Raw genomic sequence first — 17,968 nt, 5'->3', positions numbered from 1 at the left:
TCAAAAATAATTAAGAAAAGAACTCCATAAAAAAAAACAACGTTGATATTCATTTCAGTCATGGAACATTTACATTTTTCCAAATTCAGACATGCCATCACATCAGACAACCCTTGATTATGAGTGGGAGGGACAGCATCTTTCCATCTCATTAAAATGGCCCTTCTTGTGTTAAGGGAGCCGAGGGATTGTGAAGCAGTCAGAATTAAAGCAGATGGCCCACTTATTCCAAAGAGAGCAATAAAAGGATTTGGAGTCAACTTAATGTTAAGAACTAAAGACAAGGTATGAAATAACTGTTCCCAAAAATTGGAAAGAGAAAGACATAACCAGAACATATGATACACTGTAGCTTCTTCAGTTATATATTTATCATATTTAGAAGAATGATTAGAATAAAATTTAGCCAATCGAATTTTGGAATAGTGAGTTCTGTGTTCTTGTGATGCACTACTGCAGCAGGAAGCAGACACAAAACTCGAGAAAGACTGCACAACAGGCTTTATTCAGTTAAAAGTCTCTTCTACAGTGGTAGCTTTACTGGTGACTCCTGAGTGATTAGCTCGGGAGGGGCTGGCTCATTATCCCGGGCGGTTGATTGACAGCCGGCTGGGTGGAGTTAGGATTATTCAGGTTGGCTGATTGACAGCCGGCCAGGTGTGGTCTGTCCTCCGGTGGTCTTCCTGCAGGTACAGAGATCGTCCCCTGCAGTAGGCTAGTGGTGTATCACCATCTTCTTCTTTCTTCTTCTTTGGCTTGGCTTCGCGGACGAAGATTTATGGAGGGGTAAATGTCCACATCAGCTGCAGGCTCGTTTGTGGCTGACAAGTCCGATGCGGGACAGGCAGACACTGTTGCAGGGGAAAATTGGTTGGTTGGGGTTGAGTGTTGGGTTTTTCCTCCTTTGTCTTTTGTCAGTGAGGTGGGCTCTGCGGTCTTCTTCAAAGGAGGTTGCTGCCCATCGAACTATGAGGCGCCAAGATGCACAGTTTAACTGTATTAATGAATGTTTAGTACAAAGAGAGAATGAATGCACTCGTTTCAGAATAGAATTCCATGTAGTTTCAGAAAATGAAAACCTTGTTCCAAATTTTTAAAATTCTGTCCAGGGAACAATCCCTAGAATTTATAAGTAATTCATCAAGGCCAGGTACCACCAAACGGACTTTTAAGCTACTCTTTTTTTTGGACGTTATACAGGAGTCTAATACATTTTTCAACTCGTCAGTAAGTTTAAAAGTGAGCACGAGAGACAAATCAAGTGAGTTTAAATGGAGAGCAGGAACTGAAGCGCCAATGCCTTTAAGGAGAGCAGCTACTTTGATCTCAGTGTAATACTAGGAATGTATGAACTGAGACCACTGTGTGTTAAAAGGAGCACCGTAATTGGCACCAACTGAGCATGATGTTGTGTTTCCAAACAATCTGATAGTGGAGTATTGGATCTCCACTCTACTCAATTGGCATCATCCAAAATAGTTCAATTATTTATTTCTATGTCGGTGCTGTCTGACCACGCTGAATATATCCAGCATTTTCTATTTTGATTTCAAACTGTAAATTTGCTGGTTCAGATGAACAACCTGAAAATGAATCTTAGTTACAAATGCTATTAGATCGAATTTGGTACAATAATGGATGCTATGTTTCAATGGTAAACTCCAGGAGAGCAATCTGTAAAGAAAAAATAACATTGAACCAATAAGAGTACCAATCAGTTGGATCCTCCTTGAGCTATAATGTCCTCATTTTACTTAAGCTGTAATTTTTTTTCTGCAAATTGCATTCAAGGACAAAGCTGTTAAAGTGCTCAGCTTTCAGTTCAATGTAAAACCACCATCTTCTTTAGGTGGGGCCTAGATTTAGAGTGAAGCATTTATATAGTGTGCAGAGGATGAAATTTCTCATCTTATTTTAACACTTATTTGCTGCCTCAAATAATAATTGTTTAATTGTTCAAGAATTTGAGGAGCTGCGCAGATTTTTTATTTTTGTCACTCTAAGCATCTGTGCCTTTCATACTCCTCTTGGAAGGATTTCTTAAGATACTTTGGTCCTGACTAAGTAAAGCTTTATTCATTGGCTAAGTTGAGAATTGGTTGTGCTTGCCATTTTAGGTCAACAGAGAATAAAATTTGCAACTACCGATACTATGCAAAATGAAGAAAGGTTCTGACGTAGATTGCTTCAAAATACTGCAGAAGTGTACATATCAGTGAAATCTAATTTTCAAATTAGTATCCTCGAGGCTTCAACTGGACTGGCACACCTTGTCCCAAGTACATTGTGCAACTACTACAGTAAGACTAATGAGCTGATATCTGACTGGACACCTTGATGGCTCGTCATCTGCCTCACCAGGTGTTGTTTGCCACAGGCCCTTCCAACTCACTGGGAAAGTTTGTCATTCTAGCAGCACCCAAGCTTATTTGATTATGGGTGTTGTATTGTTTTTGTTATTTAAATATTCTCAAGGAGTTAAATGAAACAATTTGGGGATTGTTATATTTTACATTTAATGAGTTTGGTGCAAACCAAGGGAAACTGGGCATTTGATCATGTAAACATTTTTTCTTACTTATCCTGTGTCCACTACCATCACTTAACTTTACTAAAAATTCTGATTTTTTTTCCAAGTTTCGCTAATTAATTGAACTGTTTAAATTTCATGTCACAGTTGACATAGATAATAACTATTAGAATGTATTTGATTAACTATACTTTGCAATATGTTTGATTTAAAAGATGTTTTTAAATGATTTACTTATTTTTGTTGAGGCATTGGTGATATGTACTTAAACTGCTGCTTTTGAGGTATCTAATCAGGGTGTATATATAGCACACTCTGCCTGTGATGCCATGCACTGGTCTCACATCATTTAATATAAAGGGGAAGGCCTTGACTTTTGATAAACATGTGTAAATATGTTACCAAGCCTAGGTAATCTCTAAGATAAATAAAACTTTACACTTTGCAGACTAATTTTTATTTCTCATTTTTGCAGGGCATGCCAGGAGAACCAGGGAAGAGGGGCAAGATGGGTAGGCCGGTAAAGATTTTCTCCATATTTCTCAGCTGTTCTATCTTTAGTACAATGATTTTCTTCCCACTTTCAAATCTTATTTTTTTCTGTCCATTTACTTTATATTTTAATTATTGTCTTGGATAAGATATGAAAGAGGAAAGAAAAATCACACAGAGAATTTACATATGGTTATATTATGTGCAATACTCCATGATCTTTAACACTTCAGTAACTAATAGTTTCTTCCTCCAGGTCAATTATTATGATTCATTTCATTATTCCTAAACAAGCTCCTGAAATCAAATTAATGATGTAATTACAGGATCAAGTTAATTACACTGATTGTACGACTGAATGATCCACTGTTTCAGCATGTGCAAATTTTTGGCACACATCCTTTATAAACGAAACTACAGGGGCTAGAGATAAGATTATATAAAACATGAGTATATAGTACTTTACAAAGCAGCTTTTGTAGGAATAAAATCCCAATAAAAAAACAAGACATTTTTATGAGTTCCATCCATAAAGCCACACTTGCATGTGCAAATATATTTTTCTTGGATAGGGATTATGGTAGGATCTGAATACAACTTTGGAATGTAATGAATGGCTCAGAACTTTTGCTAAATAGGAATGGAATATTATACAACTGTTCTATAGAGGGAAAGAATGGGAATTGAACATTGAAAGTCTTTTTGCTTTCTTCAAGTATTGTTTATATGGAATCAGATTTAACTGTTCTAAAATCCTAATAAGAATTATCACTGAGTATTTCCATTTTCTGAACTGAATCATAAAGATTCCATATTCATTCCAATCCAGTAATGTTATTGAATTATATGCCAAAATATAAGATGCCTTAGTATATTAAAAATACAAAAATTGTGATCCTAGTTAAATGCGTAACAGGGGTGAAGTCATCTTGGGAATTGATGCAAAATAGTTATCTGGAATTGGCAATCATTTCCTTTGCAACAAAAGTTGAGCAGACTGCCAACTCTTGAATGCTGAACAACTTTTTAACCAATTCACGCATTTGGCACAGAAGAGTATATTCGATGACTTGAAACAACTGATGGCCACGGTACTTCTTGCATAATTTGATTAATTACGTAAGAAGCAAAACAGATACCGTAAATGATTTCAATTACTCATTTATCAATTGATTAATGTTGTATTCAGTTGATGATGACCAGTGCCTGCATGTATAAGAATTTCGACAAAGTATAATTGAACCCTTCCCATTATCACAGTCGAATTAGAATGAGAGAAAAAAAAGGAGTTCCAATTAGGATACATGGTCAGTTTTGATGGCAGGGATTAGTTTGAATGAAGTTGTTGATTTAAATTGAAAATTACAGATACTCTGTGTGTAATTTGATTAATGCACTATTTTATTTCATGTGCTCAGATTGCTTCGTTGGGTTAGGCAGACATCATGTGGAAATTCCAGGCTTGTGAGCAATCCCTTTTTTCTAAACAATAGTTGCAGAGTGTAAGTCTGGTATTCTTCATCAGTCTTTGGCTTGGCTTCGCGGACGAAGATTTATGGAGGGGGTAAATGTCCACGTCAGCTGCAGGCTCGTTTGTGGCTGACAAGTCCGATGCGGGACAGGCAGACACGGTTGCAGGGGAAAATTGGTGGGTTGGGGTTGGATGTTGGGTTTTTCCTCCTTTGCCTTTTGTCAGTGAGGTGGGCTCTGCGGTCTTCTTCCAAGGAGGTTGTTGCCCGCCGAACTGTGAGGCGCCAAGCTGCACGGTTTGAGGCGAGATCAGCCCACTGGCGGTGGTCAATGTGGCAGGCACCAAGAGATTTCTTTAGGCAGTCCTTGTACCTCTTCTTTGGTGCACTCTGTCACGGTGGCCAGTGGAGAGCTCGCCATAGAACACGATCTTGGGAAGGTGATGGTCCTCCATTCTGGAGACCCAGCGCAGCTGGATCTTCATCAGTGCTGTATAGGTAAATGCAGCCTTCGCTTGCACACAATTGCCTCGTTGCTATGTGAATAAGTTGTACTTAAAGTTGAATTGTAAAGGAGATAGAACATGGGACATAAACAAAAACATTGACCAAATGAATCAAATGACCTGCTTCAGTGGTCCTACCATCTAAGCAGTTGCTCTTGTACGTACACAAATTATCTGAATTGCTGCTGACTGTTCACACAAGAAGAGTGCAAAGAGGAAGAGTGCAAAGAGGAAGAGTGCAAAGAGGAAGAGTGCAAAGAAGAAGAGTGCAAAGAGGAAGAGTGCAAAGAGGAAGAGTGCAAAGAGGAAGAGTGCAAAGAGGAAGAGTGCAAAGAGGAAGAGTGCAAAGAGGAAGAGTGCAAAGAGGAAGAGTGCAAAGAGGAGGAGTGCAAAGAGGAGGAGTGCAAAGAGGAAGAGTGCAAAGAGGAAGAGTGCAAAGAGGAAGAGTGCAAAGAGGAAGAGTGCAAAGAGGAAGAGTGCCATCTCAGATAAATGCCTCACAAATATTGTGTGAATTTTGGTAAATACAATGTCCACCTATGTTTAAAGGTAAGCCTTTGACAAGGTCACATCTCGGAGGTTAGTTCAGAAGGTTAAACGCTAGATATCCATGGAGAGGTTGTAAGCTGGATTTGAAATTGTGGGAGAAAACAGAGAGTGGTAGTGGATGGTTGCTTCTCAGACTGGAGGCCTGTGTCTAGAGGGGTGCTTCTGGGATCATTGTGGAAACCATTGTCGTTTGTCATCTTTATCAATGATTTGGATGATAATGTGGTAAATTGGATCAGCACGTTTGCAGATGACACAAAAAGCATTTTCAGGTGGTCAAAATCCCCAATTGTAAAGCCACATATTATATGCGGCTGTCGGGAGACCACTTGAAAGCGCAGGAGACGTATGTGAGGCGAACTTTGTAACCCTCCTTCGGGAGGAATAATCGCCGGAGCACTGAGGTCCCCCCCTGCCACCTGAATGCAGCCACCTGAAAGAGGCTGCTAAGGAGTGAGCACCTGACAGCTCCCCTCCCAACTGCCCCTGTCCCCCAGCTCGGGACGTCAGGGCAGGGGCAGCCAATACGGGCTGTCCCCACACTGATCTCACTGCCCCATGCTCTCCCCACAGCCCTGTATCAGTCCCCACACTGTGGGGTGGCCGGCGCGGGACGACCCCACACTGATCCCACTGCCCCGTGCTCTCCCTACAGTCCCGTGTTGATCCCCACACTGATCCCGCTGCCCCACTCTCTCCCCATAGCCTCATGATGGTCCCCACATTGATCCCATGCCCCATGGTCTCCTCGCAGCCCTGAATCAGTCCCCCCACTGAGGGGCGGCCGGTGAGGGCTGTCAGTGATGGGACAGCCGGCACGGGCTGTCCCCATACTGATCCCACTTCCCCGCTCTCTCCCCACAGCCCCATGTCGATCCCCACACTGATCCCACTGCTCTGTCCACTCCGACCACCCCAGCACCCCGTGCTTGCCACCCCATCGCTGACAGCCCACAGGTTTAGGAGAAACATGAAGGGGAACTTCACTCAGAGTGTGGTGGGAGAGTGGGACGAACTGCCATTTGACATGGTGATTGTGGGCTAGATCTTAAATTTTAAGAATAAATTGAATAGATACATGGATGGGAGAAGTCTGGAGGGTTATGGAATAGGAGGAGGTTATTGGAACTAGCAGAATAATGGTCAGCACAGACTTGAAAGGCCAAATGGCCTGTTTTCTGTGCTGTAGCGTTCTATGGTAGATTCTCTGCCTTTTTAATATAAAAGTTAATTTTTTTTTAATGGAATCATAATTACTATGATATTTTGTTCTGTCGTTAATGCAGTTGTGGATGATAGTGAATCTTGACTGCTTTTTAATTATTAAAGTTTATTTACAGCATGGTAGAAGCCAATTCTGGCCATTTAACCCCATGCCACCCAATGACACCAATTTAACCTACAACCCTGTACGTTTTGGAAAACTGGGAGAAAACTGGAACACCCAGAGGAAACCCATTCAGACATGGAGAGAATGTACAAACCCCTTACAGACAGCACCAGATTTGAACCCGAGTTGCTGGCGCTGTAATAGTGTTGCACTAACCGTTAAACTAACTGTGCCTTCATCCTTCAAGTTAAATCAAAAACTTTGTCCAAATCAATCCTTGTCAACAAACTGACCATGTTCCCAAATGATGTGCATTTGATATAAGTGATATGTTTCATACAAACTAGAACAAATGGATTTGGAATCTAAATGATTATTTTCTTAACTAAATCATAAAGCTATTTTCACTAAAAATACAGTAAATGCACAATCTAGACAAAGCACAATATAGGTTTTATAATGATGAAATATAATAAATTGTAGCCACTGAAAATGCAATGGCTGTTGAACGTGAAATAAAGACACACACAGTTGCAAGTAATCAGATCTCATTTGCTCCGGTCATGCGCGTATTCTTTTAAAACACAAACCGCGCGTGCCATGTCATGACATTATGACGTCACATGCCAGTTCACTAGACTTTGGGGACTTGTAGTCTATCTAGTGCTGCTACACACCCCTCCCCATCCACCCCCAAGAACAAGCACTATAACCTGGTAGTTTTTGGGGAGGTCAACCCCTGCGTCAGACTGCTGGCTGTTGAATAGGGGCAATTTTGTCAACGTGGGCAGGTTTGAGCCTGTCAATAGTAAATGGCAGAGCTGCCCCACAATGTCCAAGATGCAAGTTGACCTCTTTCGTCTTACCATCTTATATGGTCCCTCGTATGCCACCTGCAAATTCTGTCCGTGTGTTCCTCTACATATGAACCCCTATTCACAGTGCTTCAGTTTGTGTGGTACAAAAGAAACATGTGATGATGGTGGTAAAGGGAATAATTTGCCTACAGTCTGCAGCTCTTTGGGATCTTCATCTTTACTGGATCGATGTGGAACGAATTCCCCTGGGACCACCAAAGGTGAACCGTATACAAGCTCCTCAGACGAAGTGTGAAGATCCTCTTACGGAGTTGTCCTCATGCTGAGCCACACCCATGGTAATTTATCTGCCTAGTTGGAACAGTCCAAACAGCCATTCAGGCTGATTTAAGGTGTCGATGGAATCATTCAACCATCCCGTTGGACTGTGGGTGATGGGCACTTGTATAATGAAGCCTAGAGCCAAGCAGCTGAGATAAAACATATAGAAGGTTCGTAGATTTTCGGCCAACCATCGCAGTCATTAATGACGGTTGGCCAGGGCATTTCCCAAGAATGTACAAGATGGGAAGTACATATGTGCATTGATTCCCCAACGCCGGCGATTATATTAAAATAAACCCAGGTAGAAGTGTCAACAGGCTGTCTGCCTGACTTGACATTGCCACATTATAGGAGCTGGTGTACTGAGATCTTTGCCATGGGAAGTAGTGTCAACAACAGAGGAGCTGGGTGCAGACAGCTGTGATGCAGTGACATTGAAGATCTTTTGTTGTATTTTCTTGCCAGCCACAGGACATCTGCCTCTGCAACTACTGCCCTGGGGTCTTCGAAAGAATTCTGCTATGATAAGTTTAATGTCTTCTGGCATCCTCTCCAGGAAGAGCTGTTCGAATAACATATCTGGCTGTTGGCCGTATGCCAGGCACATTGTGTCGTCCATTAGTTTGGACGGGGCGTGGTCATCCAACTTCTCCATGTGTAACAGTCTGTTGGCCCCTCTCTCTGCGGGACATACCATAAATTCGCAACAGGAGGGCTTTTAGAGTTTCATACTTGCACTCTCCAGGCTCTGATGGATCGTGCAGGGTATCACAGACTGCTTGGCAGTGGCTTGGTCCAAGGCACTGGCAAGGTGATAATAGCATGTTGCATCCACCTCGATCTTCCTGAGGTGAAATTGTGCCTCAGCCTGTCGAAACCACAGCTCTGGTTCCACCGTCCAGAAGGGCAGTAGCTTAACAGCAACAGCTGCAGTATCCATATGGTCCAAAAGCTCGTTTTGGACATGTCGGGGTCACCAATTGTAGCCATTGAAGACAGCAAGACAAGGATCCATACAAGCATTCTTGAATCAGTGGGCATCCCAAGCTAATACGATTGTAGATTATATGGACAGAATGTCACATAAGTGGCCACTATAGAAGAGCTTTCATACAGAACTAATAGAGAAGTTCGCACAAGGAGGCTAGAATAAATATTTCAAGGACTTTCTCATGTCATTCTTGAAATCTTTCAACATTAATCAGGTCTTCAGAAGATCTTGCTCATGAATATTCCACCCAGCGAAACCTTGTCGATGGCCTGAGGCAGAGCTGAAATGTCACCAGCGTATATCTTGCAATGGTAACATGTCTGTTGCTCAGTGTGCCACAGATGTTCATTAATGTTCTCAGAAATCAGACCAATCAATTATGCCATTGGTCATCTTCTCTCTCAAAGGAGGAACAAGAAAAAGACAATTATGATCATTTAAATTGGACTGTTGTACCTTCAGGTTGTCAAGAACATATTCTTGGATTGCTTTAACATATGTGTACCATTATCTGCCTTGTGGATATTCCCTTTGGAGCATCCTACAATTTACAATTACCTCTAGTAGGAGATCTACTAGTGGAGCATGTTTATTTGCTCTCGACTCAATAACAATTGTGGACTTCTTTGTCAATGGAAACAGTTCTTCTAGTGCTTTATCACGAATGAAAATGTTTGTGGATCTTGCATTAACTGAAATAATACAAAGAAACAAAAAAATTACAGAATCTTAACAAATATATATCACTTGATTTCTTTAGGAGGGCAATGGTATGTGCCATTTTGAAGGTATTTACAGTTGCAAGTGATGTGCTCTATGATATAATGGATTTAAAGGACATTCACTGGAATTGTGTGATTTGTTATTTTAATTATGAATTATTGCCTACTTTTTGAACTACATTTTCACCCTGTCAAAATTTATATGGAAGAAGGAAGATCAATTTAAGCATAATCCGTATTGTGGGATCTGGGATAAAGATTTTCATCTTTCTGAGATTTTAAAATCAACTCTGTTCCCAAAAAGACAAAATGGGCTAATTGTGTTATCTAGATTTCTCAGACTGCTGAGATGCAAGCGGTTATGTGCCAGACAACAGCGATAAAAATCAGCCCAGATATTGTTATACTTAAAATATTTTAAATTATTAATTAACAATGATATAACAATGATATTTACACTTCTCTAAACTTAACTAAATTTATCTATACTTATCTAACTTAAACCCTATGAGCGAATATACTGGTGTGTGTGTGGAATACCCCAAGGCACTACAGCTTAAGGCCCAATTCTCGGAAAGCAGTTCAAAGTTCTGTTTTGGAAATTCAGTGATGGCATGTGGGCTCAAAATTGATATGACACACAGGCTTTAGATGGTTGAGGCACACAGGCTTTAGACGGTTGAGGCACGCAGGCTTTAGACGGTTGAGGCACGCAGGCTTTAGATGGTTGAGGCACGAAGGCTTTAGACGGTTGAGGCACACAGCAGTTCATGAAGTGGCTGAAAGAGACCGAGGTGACAGAATGTTGATTAACTCATGAAACCCTTGTTGAGTTGCTACAATGAAGTTTTTTTGTAGACAAGTGACACACAAAATTCCCCTCTTCTTTGGCTTAGGGGACACAAAGTAAGTGATGCTCACAAAGCTTCCAGAACCATTTTCGTGGGTCAGCCGAACTTAAGTGGCTCTCACTTTTTTTTTACCATCCAAGTGCAGTATTTCTTCTGCAAGTAGAACCCTTCTCATGGGTCAGCTGATCAAATGTGACTTTCACTCTTTCTGGTCACGAAATGATCTTCTCATTCCTCAATAACTAACAGGAGGAAATCTGACAGTTTGTCTATAGCCACACAATGAGGCCAAGTTGGTTTCTCTTTCCCACAAAGGAGGTCGAAGAGCTCTTTACTCTTGTTCTGTCTTCTGCTTCAGGCCTTTTTCCACTCACTCTGCAAAAGTATTAAAGTTAGGAACATGCTTTCTATGAAACCTGCTGTTAGTTCATAGTCACTTTCCAAAACCTGCAAGGTTTGTTAAGTCTGTTCTCTTAAAGGGACAGTCCCACACAAATAAAATGAACTGAAAAATGGGAGAACATCACATAAACATTTTGGATAAGGCAAGAAAAATAAAAGCTTATAAAAAAGGATAAACTCTGCAGAAACCCCAAGTATATTGAGTGCAAGTTAAAGTTAAAAAGGAATGGGGAAGATATGAAAAGTGCATGAGGAAGTATTCTCAAGTAAGATCAAGAAGAAAACCCATAAATACAGTACATAAAGGAAAAGAAGATAACATAATGAAGAGCACAATATTTTGGGGGTAAAATATGTATACATTTCTAAATGAATATGATCCTTTCGGATTCATGGAAGAGAGAGATTACAAAGAGATTGCTTGTTATGACACAAAAGGCCATTGAGCCTATCAGATCCACAGCAACTCCAAACAGAATGATCTCAACAGTCCCATTTCCCCTCCTTATGTCCCTGTCGTTCTGCAACTCTGTCTCATGTACATCGATTCCCCTTTGATTCTTTTTCCCCTTACCAACCTGGGAAATTTATGGTGGGTGATTATGTTACCAAGTGATCTCTGGGACATGAAAGTAAACTAGAAATCAACAGTTGTAGTGGCTGCACTGATCTGCAAGAAAACTGGGTCACGGAGGCGCAGGCTGGCGTCACAATGGTCCTGGGAGGGGGGGGAGGCACAAATGATTATGGGGGTCATGTTGATAAGCTCTCGGGGAATTCCAGTGAAGTCATTTGGTTGGTTCATCTCACTCATAGGTTCCGTGTGGTTTTTCTTTCATTCATAGCACAGCACCCCGACCACAGAGTAATTATTAAGAGCATTGGCATCCTTAATACTGGGCAAATTGCTTAGCCCAGATAAAATTTATCTTGGACTGTTATAATAAACAAAGAGAAAATTAGTCATCCAGTTTGACCACAGGCTTAGTGCTGCAGAACTGGAAATCTGCTACCATTGTTAAAGTTGAAAGGGATGAGACAAGGACCTATACCCAACCAACTTAATATCGGTTATGGGAATTATTGGCAACAATTGAGCAGCAGTATAAATCAATAATAAAATGTAAAAAGTTAATTTGGGGCAGTCAACAATGATTAATTTCAATTCTGAAATTCTTTTAAGAAAGAAATAAAGAGAATTTTCAAGAATACTGGATTTGATGTAGTTTGCCCAATTTTGGCAACAGTCAGAAAAAGGATAAGGAGTCAGTCATCTGGCACATCAAGCCTGCTCTGCCATTCAGTAAGATCATGGCAAATCTGGCCAAGGACTCAGCTACATTTACCCACCTGTTCCTCTAATTCCCCTACTGCGCAAAAGTCTACCTGAAGTACCTTTAATGAGGACACATCAGAGAATTTCACACATTCAGTACTCTCTGGGAGAAGCCATTGCTCTTCATCTCAGTCTTAAATCTACTCAAATCTTGAGATCTTCACCCCTTGTTCTAGTCCAGTGGTTCTTAAGCATTTTTTTTCCATTCACATACCACCTTAATTCTCTCTTCTTTTTGCCTTGGTTTCGCAGACGAAGATTTATGAAGAGGTAAATGTCCACGTCAGCTGCAAGCTCGTTTGTGGCTGACAAGTCCGATGCGGGACAGGCAGACACGGTTGCAGCGGTTGCAAGGGAAAATTGGTTGGTTGGGGTTGGGTGTTGGGTTTTTCCTCCTTTGTCTTTTGTCAGTGAGGTGGGCTCTGCGGTCTTCTTCAAAGGAGGTTGCTGCCCGCCGAACTGTGAGGCGCCAAGATGCACGGTTTGAGGCGAGATCAGCCCACTGGCGGTGGTCAATGTGGCAGGCACCAAGAGATTTCTTTAGGCAGTCCTTGTACCTCTTCTTTGGTGCACCTCTGTCACGGTGGCCAGTGGAGAGCTCGCCATATAGCATGATCTTGGGAAGGTGATGGTCCTCCATTCTGGAGACGTGACCCACCCAGCGCAGCTGGATCTTCAGCAGCGTGGACTCGATGCTGTCGACCTCTGCCATCTCGAGTACTTCGACGTTAGGGATGAAAGCGCTCCAATGGATGTTGAGGATGGAGCGGAGACAACGCTGGTGGAAGCGTTCTAGGAGCCGTAGGTGATGCCGGTAGAGGACCCATGATTCGGAGCCGAACAGGAGTGTGGGTATGACAACGGCTCTGTATACGCTTATCTTTGTGAGGTTTTTCAGTTGGTTGTTTTTCCAGACTCTTTTGTGTAGTCTTCCAAAGGCGCTATTTGCCTTGGCGAGTCTGTTGTCTATCTCGTTGTCGATCCTTGCATCTGATGAAATGGTGCAGCCAAGATAGGTAAACTGGTTGACCGTTTTGAGTTTTGTGTGCCCGATGGAGATGTGGGGGGGGGCTGGTAGTCATGGTGGGGAGCTGGCTGATGGAGGACCTCAGTTTTCTTCAGGCTGACTTCCAGGCCAAACATTTTGACAGTTTCCGCAAAACAGGACGCCAAGCGCTGAATAGCTGGCTCTGAATGGGCAACTAAAGCGGCATTGTCTGCAAAGAGTAGTTCATGGACCTTAATTGACTTTTGACTTTGGCTTGGCTTCGCGGACGAAGATTTATGGAGGGGGTAAAAGTCCACGTCAGCTGCAGGCTCGTTTGTGGCTGACAAGTCCGATGCGGGACAGGCAGACACGGTTGCAGCGGCTGCAGGGGAAAATTGGTTGGTTGGGGTTGGGTGTTGGGTTTTTCCTCCTTTGCCTTTTGTCAGTGAGGTGGGCTCTGCGGTCTTCTTCAAAGGAGGTTGCTGCCCGCCAAACTGTGAGGCGCCAAGATGCATGGTTTGAGGCAATATCAGCCCACTGGCGGTGGTCAATGTGGCAGGCACCAAGAGATTTCTTTAGGCAGTCCTTGTACCTTTTCTTTGGTGCACATCTGTCACGGTGGCCAGTGGAGAGCTCGCCATATAACACGATCTTGGGAAGGCGACGGTCCTCCATTCTGGAGACGTGACCCATCCAGCGCAGCTTGATCTTCAGCAGCGTGGACTCGATGCTGTCGACCTCTGCCATCTCGAGTACTTCGACGTTAGGGATGAAAGCGCTCCAATGGATGTTGAGGATGGAGCGGAGACAACGCTGGTGGAAGCGTTCTAGGAGCCGTAGGTGATGCCGGTAGAGGACCCATGATTCGGAGCCGAACAGGAGTGTGGGTATGACAACGGCTCTGTATACGCTTATCTTTGTGAGGTTTTTCAGTTGGTTGTTTTTCCAGACTCTTTTGTGTAGTCTTCCAAAGGCACTATTTGCCTTGGTGAGTCTGTTGTCTATCTCATTGTCGATCCTTGCATCTGATGAAATGGTGCAGCCGAGATAGGTAAACTGGTTGACCGTTTTGAGTTTTGTGTGCCCGATGGAGATGTGGGGGGGCTGGTAGTCATGGTGGGGAGCTGGCTGATGGAGGACCTCAGTTTTCTTCAGGCTGACTTCCAGGCCAAACATTTTGGCAGTTTCCTCAAAGCAGGACGTCAAGCGCTGAAGAGCTGGCTCTGAATGGGCAACTAAAGTGGCATCGTCTGCAAAGAGTAGTTCACGGACAAGTTTCTCTTGTGTCTTGGTGTGAGCTTGCAGGCGCCTCAGATTGAAGAGACTGCCATCCGTGCGGTACCGGATGTAAACAGCGTCTTCATTGTTGGGGTCTTTCATGGCTTGGTTCAGCATCATGCTGAAGACCTTAATTAATCCCTTACTAACCACAGAACCTATGGCATAGGATGCGATAAGTGCTCTGTGGTTAGCAAGGAATTACTTAAGATGGTATATGAGTAGAAAAAAGGTTGAGTACCACTGTTCTAGCCTCACCTGCCAGTGGAAACTATCTCCCTCCTACTATTTTATTTATTCCTTTCATAATTTTGCATGTTTATATAATATCTTGGTCCTGAAAAATTGAAGCTATTTGCAGTGATCCAGTTCTGCCTCAAAATAAAGCACAAGTGAAATAAGATCCAGGACTTCCTGATCAATATGCTTAGTGCTATTTTTATACCTAGAGAAGTTACGATTAGGTGTTTAATTGTTATACTAACTGTATAGTAATTAAATCTTTTAATGTTCTGCTGACATAGGTTAAATTAGTGTTAATGCAAGTATGATAAATGTATCCACTTACTAGACCAAATGCCTTTGCTTTTGATATTCCAGAAATAATCCATTATTCTCTATAAGCATTTCAAATTAAACATGTTTTAATTATATACACCATTTATTATTGCTACTTTTTGAGTGAAATAGCCATTGTTTCTAGTCATGAACATTGAATGTTAACTGACCTTTCCACGACATGGTGCATTTGAGTTGATCCAAATCAGTTCTTCACCAATGTTTTATTGAACTGAGAATAAGGTAGCTTTACTGTTTCTCTCCCCATTTTCCCCCCTGTACCATGTCTTTTTGTCTTGAGACCAGTAATAATGATTTCATTATTACCAGAGTCTGAGACCAGGAATCAGAACTGGTCGCGTCAGAAACTTTATGATTACATGCCACACAATTCAAACATAAGGTTGAAATCTTAGGAAACAGCTTTTTGACCTTATCAGATTATCAATGGAGACGCTTTCTGTCCAAGCCTTTGTTCTTTCTATTGAACAGCAGATGAACCAGAATTAGTTTGGATGAAGGTCTTTTTTTTTCTCTCTTGTGTAAGATTAAGAGATATTCATAGATACAATACCTTCTTTCTCCCTTTTATAGGACATTATTCAGAAACTTCAAGGAGATGGAGGCAAAAGTTATTTTCTTTTTTCTGCACAAAGAGTATTTCAGATAGTCCTTGAATGTGTGGTTAAATTTGGTCCTCACCCAGGGAGAATTCAATCCTATTTTTGGATGAAAAAAAGCACAGAGGTGGAAGACTGCCATAATTTCCTGGACTCTTTTCCTGGCCGCTGAATTTTACTCTTTCTTCTATCAGGCATGTGCCCCAGAGAAACAAATACCAACAGGAAGAGGCAGAAAAGGAATAGTTTTTTTTTAAAAAAAGAGTCTGAGATGGAAGAGAATATTAAAATTGAGTAATAATTAAGATGAAAGAAATAATAACAGAGACATTTAAAGAATGCAAATGTCTGAAGAATATTTACATATGAAACAAAAAGCATTGAACATTGGGAAACAGGAATTACATAATTGGGAATGAAATCAATGCCTTTAAATATTCAGCAATCAATTTCCTTTAAAGAGTGTATAATTGTAAATCAGAGTTCTCTTGGCCGTCCTTATACAAGTATAACATAACAAAGAAAAAAATTATTAAAAATTTGAAATAAAAATAGAAACCATTTATTACAGCTAATCAGATGACACTTGTGATTCTGTACACAAAGTGAGGTGCCACACGACAAGGTGTGCTGATCGGGAAATCAAGGATCATCTTCAATTGATGCTTCATTTGAATGTTGCTCACACACACAAGACTTTTCCATTTAGCAAGTATAATCACTTAGCATCACCTACAGTGCATGATAAAAATAAACATATACAGGTATCTTAAAAACATTTTATTTGACTCTGTTAATTATTCCGAATAAATAAAATCACAAAAAAAAATTCTATTTAACAAGCACAATCGCCTTACTAGATCTTATTAGTAAAATCATTGGTTGCCCAGATGTACACATACCAAAAATAGAGGGTTACTGAAATCAGACAGTAAATTCTGGAAATAAATACTCAAGAGGGTCAAGAATTATCTGTGAAGAGAAAAACAATTAACATTTCAGGTTGATACAATTTCATAACAAATGGGAAAAAATAGGGAGCATATTTTCCCTTATTGAGGTGTGTGAAATGAGGGTCACTACCTCAGGATCCAGGGCAAGACATTGAGGAGAAATTTCATCATCCAGATGGTGGTACCCCTTTGGAATTTGCTCCCACAGGGTGCAGCGGAGCCCAATTAGTGACTATATTTATGAAGAAGGTCGATCCATTTCTCGATGTAAAACAGCACCAAAGTCATAGAAAGTGAGCTGAAATAGAAAATTGGGACGAAAATCATCCTAGACCCTATTAAGTGGCTGAGCAGACCTGAATGGCCTTTTACTGCAGTTATTTTCTCTCTTGAGAGCAGGTTTCCATCACCAGACTCCTTGGTTTGGTACTTGTGCTGATGGTCCTCTCAGCAAATGAGGCTTCACAGGCATTGTGAAGACCAATTCCTATGCAAGTCATCTGCATTACATGTAAGCCATGAATGCAATGAACAATATGAAGCTGCTTCATATATGATAAACTCTGAGGAAGACAGGAAGGAAGATCAAGTAAAATCAATAGTTTATAGTTAATCCATCATTATTCCTTGCAGCTGATGTTTTAAAATTTTATTACATGCTAAATGTTGTACTGTATGATCTAGTTTATAGATAATGAGCCTTTATTAAGGCATATGTATTTCATTGCTTTAGTCCCAAAAAAAAGTTGTTTTTCATTTTAACTCATTAAAATCAGTATACTTTACCAAATTAAGTTTACAGACCTACAAAACTATATTTATATCACTAATTACTCAAAGGATAATATTGCTTTTGAAAGGCAGCATATATTTGCAGCTATAGTTTTTTTTAAATCGGGAAACTGGCAGCAAGAGTTTTAGTTTTTGTTCCGCAGGTATTAACTTACTGCAGGGTTTAAGAACTAGATTTAAGAATGTAAACAAGAGGAGGAAATTCTGGGCATTTCTGAAGTTTAGTTTATGATTTTTTTTCCTTCCTTTGAAAAAAAGAATCTGTGTTTGCAACCTAATTTGCTATGAATTGTTCCATGCAAAATATATGCAGATTATGTAGGTGGTACTTTATATAATACTTCTGTAAAATACATGAGCCCATCAGAGAATGCCACCTAAGCTTATTAGTCGCTCAAGACTGATGAATTTACTCTAACTTAAAGCAACAATTTTAATGTAATCCAGTTATTTGCATGT

General features: G+C 41.0%; 1 protein-coding gene across 5 annotated transcripts in view; it reads left to right on the top strand.

Annotated features, from left to right (window-relative positions):
* Nucleotides 1-17,968, top strand: part of col27a1b (collagen, type XXVII, alpha 1b) — a 474,822-nt gene that overhangs the window by 188,308 nt on the left and 268,546 nt on the right. For all 5 annotated transcript variants that reach the window (XM_069885118.1, XM_069885099.1, XM_069885108.1 and 2 more), the window contains one exon: nucleotides 3,006-3,050. In XM_069885118.1, the coding sequence (XP_069741219.1) occupies nucleotides 3,006-3,050 (45 nt within the window). The remainder of the gene's footprint in view (nucleotides 1-3,005; nucleotides 3,051-17,968) is intronic.

Source organism: Narcine bancroftii, chromosome 1, assembly GCF_036971445.1.
Source record: "Narcine bancroftii isolate sNarBan1 chromosome 1, sNarBan1.hap1, whole genome shotgun sequence".
NCBI lineage: Eukaryota > Metazoa > Chordata > Chondrichthyes > Torpediniformes > Narcinidae > Narcine > Narcine bancroftii.
The sequence above is the reverse complement of the archived record's forward strand: the minus strand, read 5'-3'. Positions and strand labels throughout refer to the sequence as shown.